The 16691-nt window shown below is 44.7% G+C and overlaps 1 protein-coding gene across 12 annotated transcripts in view; it reads right to left on the reverse strand.

The window, feature by feature from the left end:
- Positions 1 to 16691, reverse strand: part of LOC112232768 (adhesion G protein-coupled receptor L3-like) — a 328717-nt gene that overhangs the window by 230365 nt on the left and 81661 nt on the right. For all 12 annotated transcript variants that reach the window (XM_042298323.1, XM_042298322.1, XM_042298314.1 and 9 more), the window contains one exon: positions 5321 to 5520. In XM_042298323.1, coding sequence (XP_042154257.1) covers positions 5321 to 5375 — 55 coding nt within the window. In that variant the 5' untranslated portion in view covers positions 5376 to 5520. The remainder of the gene's footprint in view (positions 1 to 5320; positions 5521 to 16691) is intronic.

Genomic DNA, 16691 nt, shown 5'->3' on the forward strand with positions numbered 1-16691 from the left:
ATAAAGGCTGTGCTGGTCTACATTGTCCTCTGAGCTCCGTTAGGAACATTATCATGGTACTCTACAGTGGACCAATTGCCCCCAGGTGGGATAGAACAATCAGCTAAGAATACCAGGCTAAAGCCATTTCTCACACATAGAAACAACGGCAAGGCTTTTATTAATTAGATGCTAAATGTGGAATCGTAATGTTCTGTGTGCCTTGTGGCAATTTTGTTTGATATGGTTATATTTTGTTGTTAGGTTGACCCTTTGACGGACATAAAATGCCACACACTAAAAAGGAATAGACCAAGAACAAATGATTGTGTCCTTGAGTCGATGTGCCTTCGTTCTCAGCGGACATACTGTAGAGGGGAGCCTGTTCAGCAGGCCATCGTAGCAGTTGTAGTCTATTGGTGCTTAAACTGTTTCATGTCCAAACACGAGCCATGTGTCCCATTTCACAAAACAACAACACCAAAACAAACCAATCAATGACAATTGGCTAACGTCTACCTTGGACCCATGAAGTAAAAATGTACCTCTAAAAAAACAAAGGAATCCCAACCTACTGTAGCCTATTCTTTGTTTGATCAGCACGGAACAGCATGGTCGTATGAAACCAGATTCATCATGAGATTCAAATGAAAAAGCCCATGCAAAGTACACATATCAATTTGCATGAGAAGTGCCTAAGTGCAGATAGAGCCATAATCCCTGTAATTAGGCAAAGCATACTGTATGACCGCGAGGGGTGGATTTAAAAATCACTGCTGCCGTGGTGACACATAACCAGGCAAAGAGGATGAAGGACAGCCTTGCCCCCCCCCACCCCCCCACCCCACCCACGTCGTGCCTGTGTGTGAATACAGTATGTGGCGGTGGATGAGCTTACAGGGCCAATCCTATAAAGCACTGGGAGATTTGCATAACTATGAGTAGTATGTATAGCAGGCTTTGATTGGAACACCTACGGTATCCTATCCTAGACTTTCCATGGAATGCAAATAAGCCAGATATGTGAAGGAATGTCAGTTTGTTTTAATGTAATGCTGTTTTCTAATATTAGCTTAACCATCTGGTGTGCGGTTCATACACAGATCTGTCTGCCGAGATAAATACTTAATTATGCAAATTGGATAAAGTGATTCTCTCTCTCACACAAACCCACACCATGGCTTCCATTTGTCCCTGCCTACTCACTTTTCTCCCACTTGACCATTTTCTCCCCAACCCCTGGTCCTTTGGGCAGGGAACCCTGTAGCGTTTGAAGGGTCACTCTATAATATTTATCTGCCTAGTCCGCCGGGCGCCACACGCACACATTACTCCACCTAATGTAAACCAACATCCTCCGCCACTTGACCCAGCTGTCAATATCAGTCCTCATTAAACGCCATTCAGCCCGCCACAAGCCACTTTAAATGGCATCATCCGATGCTTACCGAATTATGTAATGGGAGCCGCATTGGGGGAATCCTAATTCATTCATTTGGAAGATATATTGGGGGAGTGCGAACAAACTATAAAACTTGTGGGGGTATTTAACCCCACAGGCACAAAAGGCCCAGCGCGGCTTAATGTTGCTGTCATGTTTCACTCGGATTCCGAGCTCTGACAGCACTTTGGCAATGGCGGAGGCAGACGATGGACGCCACGAGAACGCGAAAACCACTTTCCTCTCAAGTATGAGTAAGAACATGGTATTGATTTTGTTGCTAGGTATGGAAGATTTAAAAAAATATATAATAATAATCTAATAATAAAAGCCAAAATGCCAGGCAAGATATATTGGGGAATTACACCACTTAGATGATTGAATTAGAATACAAAGAAACCTGGATTATGCACATTCAGGTTATCCTAAAATAAATAATTATATGAAAATTATACACGGATGAGTTGACAATGGGTGGAACGAACCGGAAAGGCTGACACAGCAAAGAAACATTTTATTCAATAAACAGAGATATGGAATAAACTGGCATCCAATTGACAAATGTTTAATCAACCCGAATAATTTTTTCCTGACTATCTGTGCAATTTCAATATTATTTAATGGGCCTAACAGAGTTATAGTAAGGTGTTGAGATCAACACACATCAAGTCATTTGTGCCCATGAATGCCAATGTGCTAAACTGTATTGCTCATATTGGATTCTTTGAGTAAAAGAAACATCCGGTAAAAGTCTTAACGAACCCTCAAAGAATCAAAATGTTTCCCTAAAACAAGCAGCGTTTCACTCTTGCTCTAAGCACTTTATATACCAATTATAGTCAAAGTAAAAGCTCACTTCCAACTTTAATTCTCAAATGACCTTCAATTCTCTTTGGCACAAGATGCTAGCGCTGTCTTCTTTTTTTTGTTGACATGGGCGTCACGTTCTCCGGGATACAAGGGAGAACTAAAACAACTACTCATACAATTCAGATAGAGCTTGACCTTTTACACCCATAGTACCCCCACCTGCTCAGACGAAGCAGGCCTGTTTACGTTCCACGCTTCACAAACGCTCCATAATCACAACAAAACGGAACATGCCCCAGTAGGCTCTCTTGAAGTTTCCCCATTTGAAATAGGAGCGGGGAAAGTAATTTGTTTAATTAGGCAAATGCAGGGATACCCTGGTGTACAGTAGTGAATGCCTCAGCACAAGGAGATTCATTAAGGGATGTCAGGTTTGGAAACGTTGAGACATAAACTATTTTTGGTGGGGTTTGTATGGAGCCAATGGGATTGGATTAGAATTAGCATATTTCTGATGGATACCCGTAGCCGGGGATGTGGGATACCCTCAGGTGACATTTCACATTGGCTGCGGGAAGCGATCTGAATTAACACACAATATGCAGATGATGAGCCGTGTAAATGCCTTGCAGTTAGGGATTGTGAGTGTGCGTGCCTATGTGTGTGCAAATGAGTGTGAGGTATTCCTGTGTATTCCAGTCTGTTTGTCTCCCTTTATGTGTGGGTGTATGCCTGGATGGTCAATTACCTGCTAAAGCTCCGAGCTGAACAATATGCACAGGCGCACACACACTCTCATGGCAAATGTCTTCTTCCCTCTCCAGTGTGGCCAAATCCACTTCTATTTAGATGTGTGCCCAGGGCTCTTTTTGTGAGAAATGGGTGTCAGTTTCACGATTCTCTTGTCTCGAGGACTAGTCCATGGGGCATTCTCCCTTTGATTTCCCTAGAATGTAATAAATATGGAATCCTTCCTGGGGTACTGCACAATCACACGCTCAAAGACATGCAGGTAACTGCCAAAATAAAGGAAACACAGACATGAAATGTCTTCGCAGGGAGTTGTGCCGCCACGAGCCAGAACAGCTTCAATGCACCTAGATTCTACAAGTGTCTGGAACTCTATTGGAGGACACACAGAATATGGTTCACATTGTTTTCACACTCATCAAACCATTCCGTGACCACAGATGCCCTGTGCATAGCCACGGTGGTCTGCCCAGCATTTTTACATATGACCCTAAGCATGATGATATGTAAATTGCTTAATTAACTCAGAACCCACACCTGTGGATAAGCACCTGCTTTCAATATACTTTGTATCCCTCCCTCATTTCCCCCATTTAAGTGTTTCCATTATTTTGTCATGATGAATGTGGCGTTGCAAAGGCGTTTGGCTTCCTCGTCATTACCCAATGACAGGAGAACTGTGTGTGTGTGTTCGCTCATGTGTTTTGAAGCATAGCTTACCCTCCTCCCCTCCTTCTCTGTCAGCTTGTTTTGTCTGTTCTGCCTCCCTCCCTCAGCCTTCCCATTGCTCCTCAACTTGGAATCCATCATTGAGTTAATCCCAGAAATATTTAGAGATCCCAGCGACTCCGCACCGACATTCCCCCAAGGGCATTCCCTCGTTCCCTCTCCTTACTTCAGATGGGTTTAAGTGGGAAGGGGGTCGGACAGTTGTGTACATGTTGATGTACAAACATAGGAGGCAGGCAGAGGCAGCTGTGAGCAGAGGAGACCATTTCTGCATCCCAAATGGCACCCTATTCCCTTTATGGTCCACTACTTTTGGCCAGAGCCCTGGTGGGCCCTGGTCAAAAGTAGTGCACTATATTGGGGAAAGGGGTGCCATTTGGGACACAGCCAGTATGTGGGTGTGATTGGAGCATATTTATGTGCTTGGTCTGAACATATTGGGAGTGGAGGGGGTTGACAAGGGATTTCCATTCCAAAGTAGGACAGTGTCCCCCGGAGGGGAGAGAGACTGCGGAGAGAAAAGAAACCCCTGCGCGAGCATTACAACCAGAAGCATTCCAAAACATCTGGGACTAATCTGCTGACAGCATCTAGTAATGCATGATCTTTGCCCCACTTCAAAGAATAAACACTAAGCCACTTTGAGGCTAACAAAATAATAACTAAGACACAAAAAACAAATACTGGGTGTTATTTTTTCTGTATCTCTTCTTTGGGGAGAAAGAATTACGGCGCCACAGCAGTCGCAGCGTTTTTAATATGCAATCCATTGTCCGACATTTTATCTCCCAAGCTCTTTTGGCGGGTCGGCAGTAAATTTTCAGCTTCATAATGTCTCGGTTCCCTTCGGATCAATAGAGTAATACAAAAGGCAGGTGCGTGACACATCGAAGTAACGTAACACCACTCCCAATAAACATTATGGCAAAACCATTATGCGGAAGAGCTAGCTTTGATTAGCGTGCCGCTAAAGCGCAACGCCACCCAGCCAAAAGATACAGCACCAAAACAATTACATTTGCATGGAGTCTCTCGTTAATGTTTTTGCCGTATCAAATTAGCATCTTCATGGGCCATTTGCGTGATGCCTCCCCCAGTTCCCAAACCCTAGTTTAAGCTGAATTTAAATTACTTAATTTACTTGTCCACTGAAACAAATGGCAAGGGGAGAATGGTCAAATCTGAGGTGGTTGCAATTTGTTCAGAAGGTTAAAAAAAAAATGCTTGCGAAGTGATCTCAATATCCTAATGCAGAGCCTAGTGTACCACTCATTTCTTTCTTTACCACACATTTTACTAGCTTTCCTACGTGCGTATGCCAAAACTGTGTTAATAATGATTTGAAAACAGTTTATATTTCTATTGTCTGGAGAGTGAGAAAAACAGAGAGAGTGTCAGAGAGAAAGATACTATACGTAGACAGACTGATACATAGGGGACAGGGGGAGGGAAGGGGAGAGAGAGAGATTTGGGGAAAAAGTGAGAGCAAGGGAATTTGGAGAAAAAAAACTAATCAGTCACCATGGATGGGGTAAGAGAAAGACATTTTAAAATAGTGACAGACACAAACAAACTGACACATGAAATGGGACAGCGGCATCCCGGGCTTACCCAGAGCTGCTGGCGCGAACAGGCTGGCGAAGAGGAGCAGGCGTGCAGTCAACATGGCCCCTCCGCCTGGCTGCCGATCCGCCCAATGGAGGGGTCAGGCCTTCCCTGGTGGGCCTGAAGCAAGTGTTCAGTATGCTACGGTTCCCTCCGCTGCGCCGCAGTCCTGTTACGGTCCCGTTTTACGGTCCTCAAAGCCTATCCTGAAGAGAGAGAAATGTGTTTTAGGTAGAAAAAGTACCAAATGAATAGTTGAATTCGAGTTGTGAACCTTAGGTGGTGTATAAAGACAAATAGCCAAGGAATATTCCAACAAGGCAATGTTTTGTGAAATAAAATTACTTTTTATTTCCAGTGAAGAAAACTAGCTTGATGTATTGTAACTTTAGCCGTCTCTCAGGCTACGAGTCATTCATGTATTCTTTCACCAATTGTCCATCAATGAGATACAGCTAGTTTCTCAACATTGGGTCAGTATGACAGTGTTTGGGAGCGATCAACCGTACAACAGTATAACAGTCATGGAGGATGTTTTGCGATTGACTTTTGTTTGTCCATGTTGTGTCAACCAGCCCCAGTTACTCCCATGTAGAGTAACACACTGCTCCACTACCACCACACACTATTCCTGTCAGTCTCAGAGTATTTTCAGACAGTTGATGATAATTGCTACTGGAAAAGAGAGTGCCCCCCCCTTTGCTGTGGGTGTGAACATTATCTTCACAGTTTGAGATTTGTCTGCAGCGGAGAATGTATAGTACAGTGCGCCACAAGCGGCCATTGTGGTATAGCCGCCTTTTTCCCCATTATCAGAAAACAAAATGGTCTCCCACGCTATTGTATTGAGCTGCAGTGACCTATGGTAAGCGCATGGGAAGGTTGGCACTGGTGAACTTGTAATACTGGTGGGTAAAATCGTGAGGCTATTGCTAGTGACCACAACGGGGTCATCATACACATTAAATATGTTGATGAGGAATTTTGTCAAACAAAGGTAGCATGTCAATTTTGATACATTTGGGAATATGATACGCATTGTCTAATATTCGCCATTTGATGTTGCGTCGTTTGACATGATCCATAATGTCAGGATAAAAATGCAACTGCGTCATCAATAGAGGTTAAGACAGATTTAGTGAATAGCCCCCAAACGATCTATTATAGTGCATCTACAACATATCACAATACCAAATTATAATCTAGAGCTATTTAATCCAAAAGAGCACAGACAATGTTCATACCCTCACAAATGGTATTGAGATGCTGCCGTTAATCTCAATAGAAAATATATATTTTTAAATTCTCTCGACTGACTTAAAAAAAAAAAAAAAGGTCAAAGAGCAACCACAGTTTGACCAGGCAAACCAAAATGACTGTACCTCCCCTGCTGTACTCAATCTCAACTCCCATGCATGTTGGTGATCTCATTTGGTTACGTGTTCCCTTTCTCGATAATCCCCCTTCCTCCGTTGCATGACATTTTCAGATCGCATGTAGCAGCAATTATCTAATGCATAATCCCTCCAAAAATCCAAACTAGATTAAGAAGAATAGATTTTGAGGACAGATATTGGAGTTAAAAAACAGAGAGGGGTGCAGCCTATCAAGAGTGGCCCATTCCATACAAAGGGAATTAGTTAAGCCCTGACTAGTTTTAGCAGGTTGACGGTTATTGTCATCAGCCTTGTCCTGAAGGTAGAATTAAGTGATATCCCCCTTAGATAGGCCAGCCGCAAAGTAAAAAAAAATGACTATATTGTAAAAATAAAAAAATAAATGGCTTTTTGGTCTTAATTTAATGTTAGGGTGAGGCATAGCAGTTAGTTGGTTAGTTAATGTTAGGGCTACGGTAAGGGTTAGGTTTCAAATCTGATTTTATGACTGTGGCTGTGCCAGAGCTGCCTCAAACAATATACAAGACGAAAAATGATAACCTGCATCGCTTAATGTCATCCACCATCAGCACACTAAACTCCCTGAACACATTGAACTCCACCTAAAATGATGCTACCATCTTTAATCTGTGCAATAAAAAGTTAGACAATGTAAGCTATGTAGCTACACCTCTTACTTTGTAGATATTGGCAACAATCTGTATATGTACCCCTCATTCAAGGGCTTTTCTTTATTTTTTAAAACTATTTTCTACATTGTAGAATAATAGTGAATATATCAAAACTATGAAATGACACATATGGAATCATGTAGTAAACAAAAAAGTTTTAGACATATCAAAATATATTTTATATTTGAAATTCTTCAAATAGCCACCCTTTGCCTTGATGACAGCCTTGCACACTCTTGGCATTCTCTTAACCAGCTTCATGAGGTGGATCTGGAATGCATTTCAATTAACAGGTGTGCCTTCTTAAAAGTTATCTTGTGGAATTTTTTTCCTTCTTAATGTGTTTCAGCCAATCAGTTGTGTTCTGACAAGGTAGGGGGGTATACAGAAGATAGACCTATGGCAAGAACAGGAGAAACGACAGTCCATCATTACTAAGACATGATGGTCAGTCAATACGGAACATTTCAAGAACTTTGAATGTTTCTTCAAGTGTAGTCGCAAAAAAACATCAAGCGCTGTGATGAAACTGGCTCTCATGAGGACCGCCACAGGAATAGAAGGCCCAGAGTTACCTCTGTTGCAGAGGATAAGTTCATTAGAGTTCAAATAACAGACATCTCAACATCAACTGTTCAGAGGAGACTGTGGTCTGAAGTCCAAATTTGAGATTTAGGGACCAAATGCTGTGTCATTGTGAGACGCGGTGTGGGTGAACGGATGATCTCTGCATTTGTATTTCCCACTGTAAAGCATGGAGAAGGAGGTGTGATGGTGTGGGGTGGTTTGCTGGTGACCCCGTCTGTGATTTATTTAGAATTCAAGGCACACTTAATAACCAGCATGGCTACCACAGTATTCTGCAGCGATTTGCCATCCCATCTAGTTTGGGCTTAGTGGGACTATCATTTGTTTTTCAACAGAACAATGACCCAACACACCTCTAGGCTGTGTAAGGGCTATTTGAACAAGGAGAGTGATGGAGTGCTGCATCAGATGACCTGACCTCCACAATCACCCGACCTTTACCCAATTGAGATGGTTTGGGATGAGTTGGACTGCAGAGTGAAGGAAAAACAGCCAACAAGTGCTCAGAATATGTGGGAACTCCTTCAAGACTGTGGTAAAAGCATTCTAGGTGAACCTGGTTGAGAGAAATCCAAGACTGTGCAAAGCTGTCATCAAGGCAACAGGTGGGTATTTGAAGAATCTCAAATATATTTAGATTTTGTTTCACACTTTTTTGGTCACTACATGATTCCATGTGTGTTATTTCATAGTTTTGGTGTTCTAGAACTTTCGACCGGTAGTGTATGGGCTGTTTTGAAGACAATGCAATGCTGAACCCCCCCCTCAAACCATGGTCTAGCGAGGGCAACTGGTTTAGACCATAACTCATTAATTTTGTTCTGTAGGCAGTGTTTAAGGCCTGCGCATGAGGTAATGTGGAATGGCATCACATTATTTGATGACACAGATACCCTTGCATATGAGCTAATAATAGAGAATAATCTGTCTAGTGGGGGAGGTAAGAAAAATAAGATCTCAAACAAGATAAGATTGATCATCGCAATACAGGAAATTTGAAGCGTGAAATACAGGTCCCTGATCTGATTGGTGCACAGTGAAGAAAATGTCATGTCAACGTGCTACCAAGCAAGGGGCATGTTAATTATGCACCAAACGGAAGAAAATGGACTGAAACAGAAAGGGACAACCTGGACTTGTGCAATAAGAAACAGACCTTGTCATTTACTAATTCAAAACTTTTTGCTAAGGTGTGCCCCAACGAACACGACCCAGCTAGTTGGAGACATTCTAAAATGGGATCTAAAAAGAAGAAAAAAAGATGGCCTGAAGGATTCATGGGGACACTATCACTGATTCCTCAGATGTCCTCTTCGGCGATGTGGCCTTTTTTTTTTTTAGGAGCTCTGCACCCAAACTGTCACAAAAATACAGGAGGCTGGTCACCAGAACGACAGAGCTGCTGCTCCTGACAGGGGACAATGAGATCTAGACGGCCAAGCACCATGGACATAAGAGTCGCTTTCAATCTACATCAGTGGTGTGTGTGTGTGTGTGTGTGTGTGTGTGTGTGTGTGTGTGTGTGTGTGTGTGTGTGTGTGTGTGCCTGTCTGTTCCAAACAAAGTTTTTCTCAATTTTCACATTTACAGCCTTTCATTAAGGAAACAATACGAAAGCAGCCAATAACGGGATTGTAACTTCAAATTATTGCATTATGCACATTACATGCAGAACTTGCTACCTTTCAGTAATCATGTCATCACAATCATTAACACAATCTCTCTACAAAACAAAAGTGTGAGCGTAAGTAGGAAAAGTAACCAGCCACTGAGGAATACGTATCTGAAAATGCATATTTATGAGTAAGGGCTTGGACCGGTTTCAATCCAAAAAGTAAGAGACTCGGTTGAAAACCCAAACTAGGTTGCCAACTCCTCTTATATTTCTGAGGAGCCTTATGATACATTATAGTGGCTGGCGTTAGAAGGGTACTTGTTCAGATAAATTCCTTTAGATAAGGCTTCCAAACTCACTGCATGCTAGCAGTAGCGCCAGTTAAAACCACTTCAATTAAACCACTTCATTACGGAGTCTCAGACAGAAAACTTTTTAATCAGTGTTGTTGTTTGCCGTTATTTTAGCATTCCGCCAGTGCCAAATAGATGGATTTTAATTGTTTTCTCAGGGTCTATCTGGTGAAAAGGGGAAAGGACAGTGGATGAAGATAGCCGAGGAGGAAGTGTGTGTGTATACATATATTTATATATATCCACTGATTGATGTAGTACTGTTATTAAAATTATGAGGCAAAAAATGGGAGACAAAAGATATATGGAAGTAACAAAAGAAACAGGCAAATCACTTGGCCGGCCTCGCTTGAGCGAAAGTTTAAAAAAAGGAACCCGATTCGGTTCAGATCTAGGGAACATGGAGCTACAGTGATAGCTTACCCTTCAGTTGTAATGGATAGTATTGATCCAAGCAAAAGCAATATCTAGTGTTCTCTCTTCACAAACCCTCATCCAGTTTCATCATTTACTACCTTTTTTCTTTGTTTTAGAAAATGAAAACAAAGGTAAAATGGAGGTAGCTAAACTAGCATAATAATATAATAATTAGGGGGTGCTTATATAGTCCTGTTTCACTGTATGTACAAGTGGGTAAGCTGTACAAGTGTGAGGTGTTTTTTTCTTCATATCCCACTTCCCCTGAGACACCCTCGGAGAGTGGGGACACAGCCAGGGTCAGCCAGTATTGACGGCGACCCTGGAGAAATTAGGGTTAATTGCCTTGCCTCATGGGCAGAACGACAGATTTGTACTTTGTCGGCTATTCGATCTAGCAACATTTTGGTTAATGGCCCAACGCTCATTCTGCCCCTGAACAAGGCAGTTAACCCACTGTTCCTAGGCCGTCATTGAAAAGAAGAATTTGTTCTTTAACTGACTTGCCTAGTTAAATAAAAGGTAAAAAGAAAAATGCCAGGCAACCTGCCGCCCCTACCATGCCATGCAAATGTTTCCTTGCAACAAAAATGCTAGCTGCTAGCAAGTAGCATAGCTAACAGCTAGCTAGCAGAGTAGCTTATCAGTTCCATTATAATTTCAGTCCCTTAACATTCAACAATACGGTTTCCTTCCTTAAAAATTACCGACAAGCTATACTGAACTAAATTATAAAATCAACATGAAACAATTGAAGATTTTACTGAGTTACAGTTCATATAAGTAAATCCAGGAATTGTGTACATATCCTTGTGACATGGGGTTGTGCATTATCATGAGGTGATGGCTGCGGATTAATGGCACAACAATGGGCTTCAGAATCTCGTCACGGTATCTCTGTGCATTCAAATTTCCATTGATAAAATGCTATTGTGTTCATTGTCCGTAGCTTATGCCTGCCCATACCATAACCCCACCATGGGCACTTTGCTCACAACGTTGACATCAGCAAACCGCTCGCCCACACAACGCCATACACGTGGTCTGCAGTTGTGAGGCAGGTTGGATGTTCTGTCAAATTCTCTAAAACAAGGTTGGAGATGGCTTATGGTAGAGAAATTAACATTCAATTCTCTGGCAACAGCTCTGGTGGACATTCATACAGTCAGCATGCCAATTGCATGCTCCCTCAAAACCTGAGACATCTGTGGCATTGTGTTGTGTGACAAAACTGCATATTTTAGTGGCTTTTTTTTGTCCCCTGCACAACCTGTGTAATGATCATGCTGTTTAATCAGCTTCTTGATATGCCGCACCTGTCAGGTGGGTGGATTATCTTGGCAAAGGAGATCTGCTCACAAACAGGGATGTAAACAAATTTGTTCACAAAATTTGAGAGAAACGTGTGTCTGGAACATTTCTGGTATCTTTTATTTCAGCTCATGAAACCAACGCTACATTTTGCATTTATATTTTTGTTCAGCGTAGTTGACAAGCTTATTAGATGCATATGAATTTCAGTCCCTCAACATTTAAATTTACTGTCAAACACCTCCAGCGTACCTAACAATAATAACCTCTTCATGGGTAAATATTGAGATATTAAGAACAGTGGAGTTGACTGTGTTAGACAATTAGGCTTCCAAACACCTGCTCTTTCCTGTCTCAGAACAGCATGAAAACACTAGCTGTTTCTCAAGGGGCTCATGGTAAATCTAAATCAATATCAGTCTAACGCAAAACAATGTTTTCCCCCCACAATGCACAATGGGTGTTCGTGTGTGGTTATCAAAGTATGCCTGGAGATGTCTTGCGTGTATCCAGCTTCACAAGCCCAACAGCAGGGGTCTCCAATCACCTTGCAGAGCTACCTGGCATGCAGGCTTTTGTTCTAGCCCAACAGCACCACACTCCCCAGACGGAATACCAGATTGATTCTTTATTTTTTATTTTTTATTTTAAAAAACAAACAGGTGTGACAGTGAGGGCTGGAACAAAAGCCTGCAATCTCAGGAGCTGTAAATAGCCTGTCTTACAGGATTCCTGACATGACACATTGTAAGAGTGTCATATCATGTATTTCGATGAACAGGCTAATGCAGTTGCCAAGTCATATAACTTCAGTAAGCCAAGCTGCTATGGCTCATCGTTCTAGCCTGTGGCCCTGCTTTTGCTGTCTGACAACCCCGCAATCATACCTCCCTCACTGCAATCAGTTGGCACTATGAAACTGATATCAACATCCAATCTCAAGCTGCACTGCTCCTCACTTTGAATGTGTTCCAGGACCCATCAGTAATCAGGTACGCCAAACCATTTGACATATTTGGATACAACCGCTCGTTTGCATATCATTGGCTTGTAAAACGTGATTGCCACAAGCTCCATGTTGAAAACACATGATTTGTGCTGACAAAAATGCACGACGTGCACAACCGAACAAGTAATGCCTTGCTTTGACCGCCAACACTTCAAAAACACACTTCAACAGCTCCAGTATATTTTCTCAATAACGATAGTAACAGGATATTTTCTGAAATTGCTACTTCTCCAAACTTCTAAGGTTGACCAAGTCAACGTGATTTGGGGTATCACAGATCTACAACACCCGTTTCAAAACCTAGCTGGCTAGGCCTATCTTGGTATGATAACGATCAGAGTTGTCCGAAAATGTACATCACCACCTACAATTAGTTCACGTAGCTCCACAGTTTCTCCCACGCAAGGAAAATGTCATTAGGGTCGAATGAGCTTCTGCGTCCATACAATGTGAGCAGCAACAAAAGTGCAACCCAATCCTCAATGTTATCTGATGGGATCATGCTAAGTGTAATGTTACCATGCCACGCCTGCCTGAGTCACTCTCACATACACTACTTAATATGGGGTTAAATACCAACCAGACAGATTTTGTTCCATGAATACTGTAGTGCTACTTTTTATTTTACTCGTCTTGCTGATGTATTATGTAAAAAATAATGTAGCAAAAAATATTGTCCTAAATTCATGTAGAAATACCACTTCCCTACATGGTCACAGAGGGCAGGTTTTAAAACAGAGGGCAGGTTTCCTGTATTTAGATTAGATTCAGACATGCTACTGGGAATGGACTTTGGATTGGTTAGCTAGTGTATATCTAAACTGCCTGCTGTCAGTGAGTCCTATGCCACAGCTAGCCACCGATCGACGGCTAGTAGAAGATAATAGCGCTAGCTTTAGCCCATTCAGTTACTATGTGCGGGCACTTTCAAGACACCTGTCCATGTGTGAGTGAGGGTCGAGGTATTCGTCGGCAGAGATGTTAGCATAAGCGCGCAATCGCGAATTCAAGCGCACGCACACACAATCCCAAGGTGAGGAACACCTTTGAAAAGCACTGTATTGTCAGTAGGCTAGCGTTATTATTAGTATTACTAAACACATGCACATACTCAATGGCCTGAGTTCCATTGTCCCACCAGGCGAGAGAATAGAGGCATGCAGGAGCTGCTGTGTACAGTTAACTGAATAAATGCAGATATTCTGAGTATAAAGGCAAGGGAAATCTGCCTTGAGACACTCCTCTATTATAATGCAAAGCTCAGGCACCATCAATTTTTCCATTCTTTTTTCCCTCCCTCTCACGGCACATCCTTCCTAATGCGGCACAAATGGATGCAGGGAGGGAGAGAGAGGGATGGATAGATGGAGGAGTGAGGGATGGATAGATGGAGGAGTGAGGGATGGATGGAGCAAGGGATGAAGGTGGTGGGTGTACAAGTGTGGCTTTCCAGCTCATGAATTGTCATAAGACGCCCTCGGGAGGCCTGGCTCGAGGTAAGCCATGGCAACAACGGCTGATATCGCTATGGCGCGTCAGGTGAGCGGGTGTTGCCATGACAACCACCTCGCCCTGTTTGCGATTAACTAACCTCTATGGGCGAGCCAAAACCTGAGATGATGTACTTTGCCAAAACGTCATACTGAAATATTGGAACTGGAATAAACACAATCTACCTAAATATTTCTTGTTGGGTTTTCTTTTTTAAACCAAAACTTATAAAATTGGCTCCCGCCATTTTAGAAGAGACAGGCAGTTGGATTCTAGCAGAATAATACACAGAATGTAAAACTCAACAAAAACAGGACCTGTCCCTGAGTTGATGCAGCCACATATGGATTGTATAGGGTAGGGGGTCAACCTGCAATGCTGTCTGACATAACCCCAGCTGATTGGATGGACTGGGAGACAGGGGAGTGTAATTGGCTATGACCTAGCTGACCGTTCCTGTATTGGGATCCATTCGGTCTCTGGCTGAACCGGAGACAAAAATCGGTCAAATAATACGGTCAAGAAACAACAGGAAATATGGCATCCACTAAATTGCTCACCAAGACACACACTATGAGGGCCCCACTCTATTGAACCCATAGCAAAGACAAACCACCTTACTAAACACTTATGTAATGAGATATGGTGTTTTGCCACATTGCCTATTGACAAGCCGTCGCTCAAAGTTAAACGTCATCAGAGTGAGCTCTCCTTTCCTCTGTTTCTTTCTCGGTTTGACTGGCTGAGGTCTCAATTTTGTCATCTCGGAAATATTTCCTCAGCCTGGGTTTGCATAATTCTCCATTCACACCAGACTGCGGCGTCTGCAACCAAGTCAAATTGACTCCTTAAGTCACAGAGCCATTCAAATCCATTCAAAAGGGCTGCCTGTCAGCACAGACACTTCACTCAGAGGCTGTAACGCGGGGAGTAAAACATAAATACAAACAGCAATTTTAGATGACGGGTGAATGGAAAACAGAGATTTTAGACATGAATAACATTGATCCCAATGTTGCATGTATTGCAATGTCATTATCTGATGCTAGCCTTGTGTGTGTGCAGGAAATATGAGGGAATATTGTACAAATGTTATTGAGGGAGAGGGGGAGGACGGGCGGATCTGCGAGCGAGAGGGGGAGGACGGGGCTGGCGGGCGAGCGAGAGGGGGGAGGACGGGCGGGCGAGCTGGATCTGGGCGAGAGAGGGGAGGGCGGGCGAGCGAGAGATGGGGAGGGAGGAGGACGGGGCGAGGGAGAGGGGAGGGGAGGGAGAGGGAGGAGGGCGAGAGAACGAGAGAGGGAGGACGAGAGAGGGAGGAGGGAGGACGAGAGAGGGAGGGAGGGAGGACGAGAGAGGAGGGAGGACGAGAGAGGGAGGAGGGCGAGGAGAGGAGGAGGAGGGCGAGAGAGGGAGGGAGGAGGGCGAGAGGAGGGAGAACGAGAGGAGGGAGGGCGGAGAGAGGGAGAACTGAGAGAGGAGGACGAGAGGAGAGGGCGAGAGAGGAGGAGCGAGAGAGGGAGGCCAGAGAGGGAGGGAGGACGAGAGGGAGGAGGATGAGAGGGTGGGTGGAGCGAGAGAGAGGGGGAGGGAGGGTGAGAGAGGAGAGGAGGATCGGGCGAGCGAGCGAGCAAGAGGGAGAGGATCGGCGAGCGAGCGAGCGGGGGAGGACGGGCGGGCGAGCTAGGAGAGGGGGAGGACGAGGAAGGAGGACGAGAGGGAGGGCAGAGAGGGAGGCGAGCGAGGAGGAGGACGAGGGAGGGAAGGGGGGAGGGAGGGGTGGAGAGAGGGAGGGAGGGAGGGAGGGCGAGAGAGAGGGAGGGAGGAGGGAGGGCCCAGGGGGCGAGAGAGGGCGAGAGAGAGGGGGGCGAGAGAGAGGGGGAGGGAGGAGGAGAGAGAGGGGAGGGAGGAGGGCGAGAGAGAGGGGGAGGAGGGCGAGAGAGAGGACGAGAGAGGGGGGAGGGAGGGCCAGAGAGAAGGAGGGAGGGCGAGAGAGAAGGGGGAGGGAGGGCTATGAGAGAGAGGGGAGGGAGGGAAGAGAGAGAAAGGGAGGACCCAGAGGAGGGCAAGAGAGGAGGACTAGAGGGAGGGACTACAGGGAGGGAGGACGAGAGAGGGAGAGAGGGAGGGAGGACGAGGGGAGGGGCGAGAGAGGGAGGGCGAGAGAGGAGGACGAGAAGGAGGACGCAGAGGGAGGGCGAGAGAGGGGAGGGCGAGCGGGGAGGACTCGAGAGGGTGGGAGGACGAGAGGGGTGAGAGAGGGGGAGGGAGAGCCAGATGAGCGAGAGGGGGAGGACGGGCTATGTGCTTGTTTTAGAGGGAGATCTACGAGGGAGGGAGGACGAAGGCGCGAGCGAGCGAGAGGGGAGGATCTATGGGCATGAGCTGAGCGAGAGGGGGAGGATGGCGAGCGAGCGAGCGAGCCGAGAGGGGGAGGACGGCGGGCGAGCGAGAGGGGAGGACCCACGATGAAATGAGCGGATCTGGGTGGGCTGAGAGGGGAGGATAATTAGCCAGAGACGGGG

The sequence above is a fragment of the Oncorhynchus tshawytscha genome, linkage group LG15 (assembly GCF_018296145.1).
Source record: "Oncorhynchus tshawytscha isolate Ot180627B linkage group LG15, Otsh_v2.0, whole genome shotgun sequence".
NCBI classification, from domain to species: Eukaryota; Metazoa; Chordata; class Actinopteri; order Salmoniformes; family Salmonidae; genus Oncorhynchus; species Oncorhynchus tshawytscha.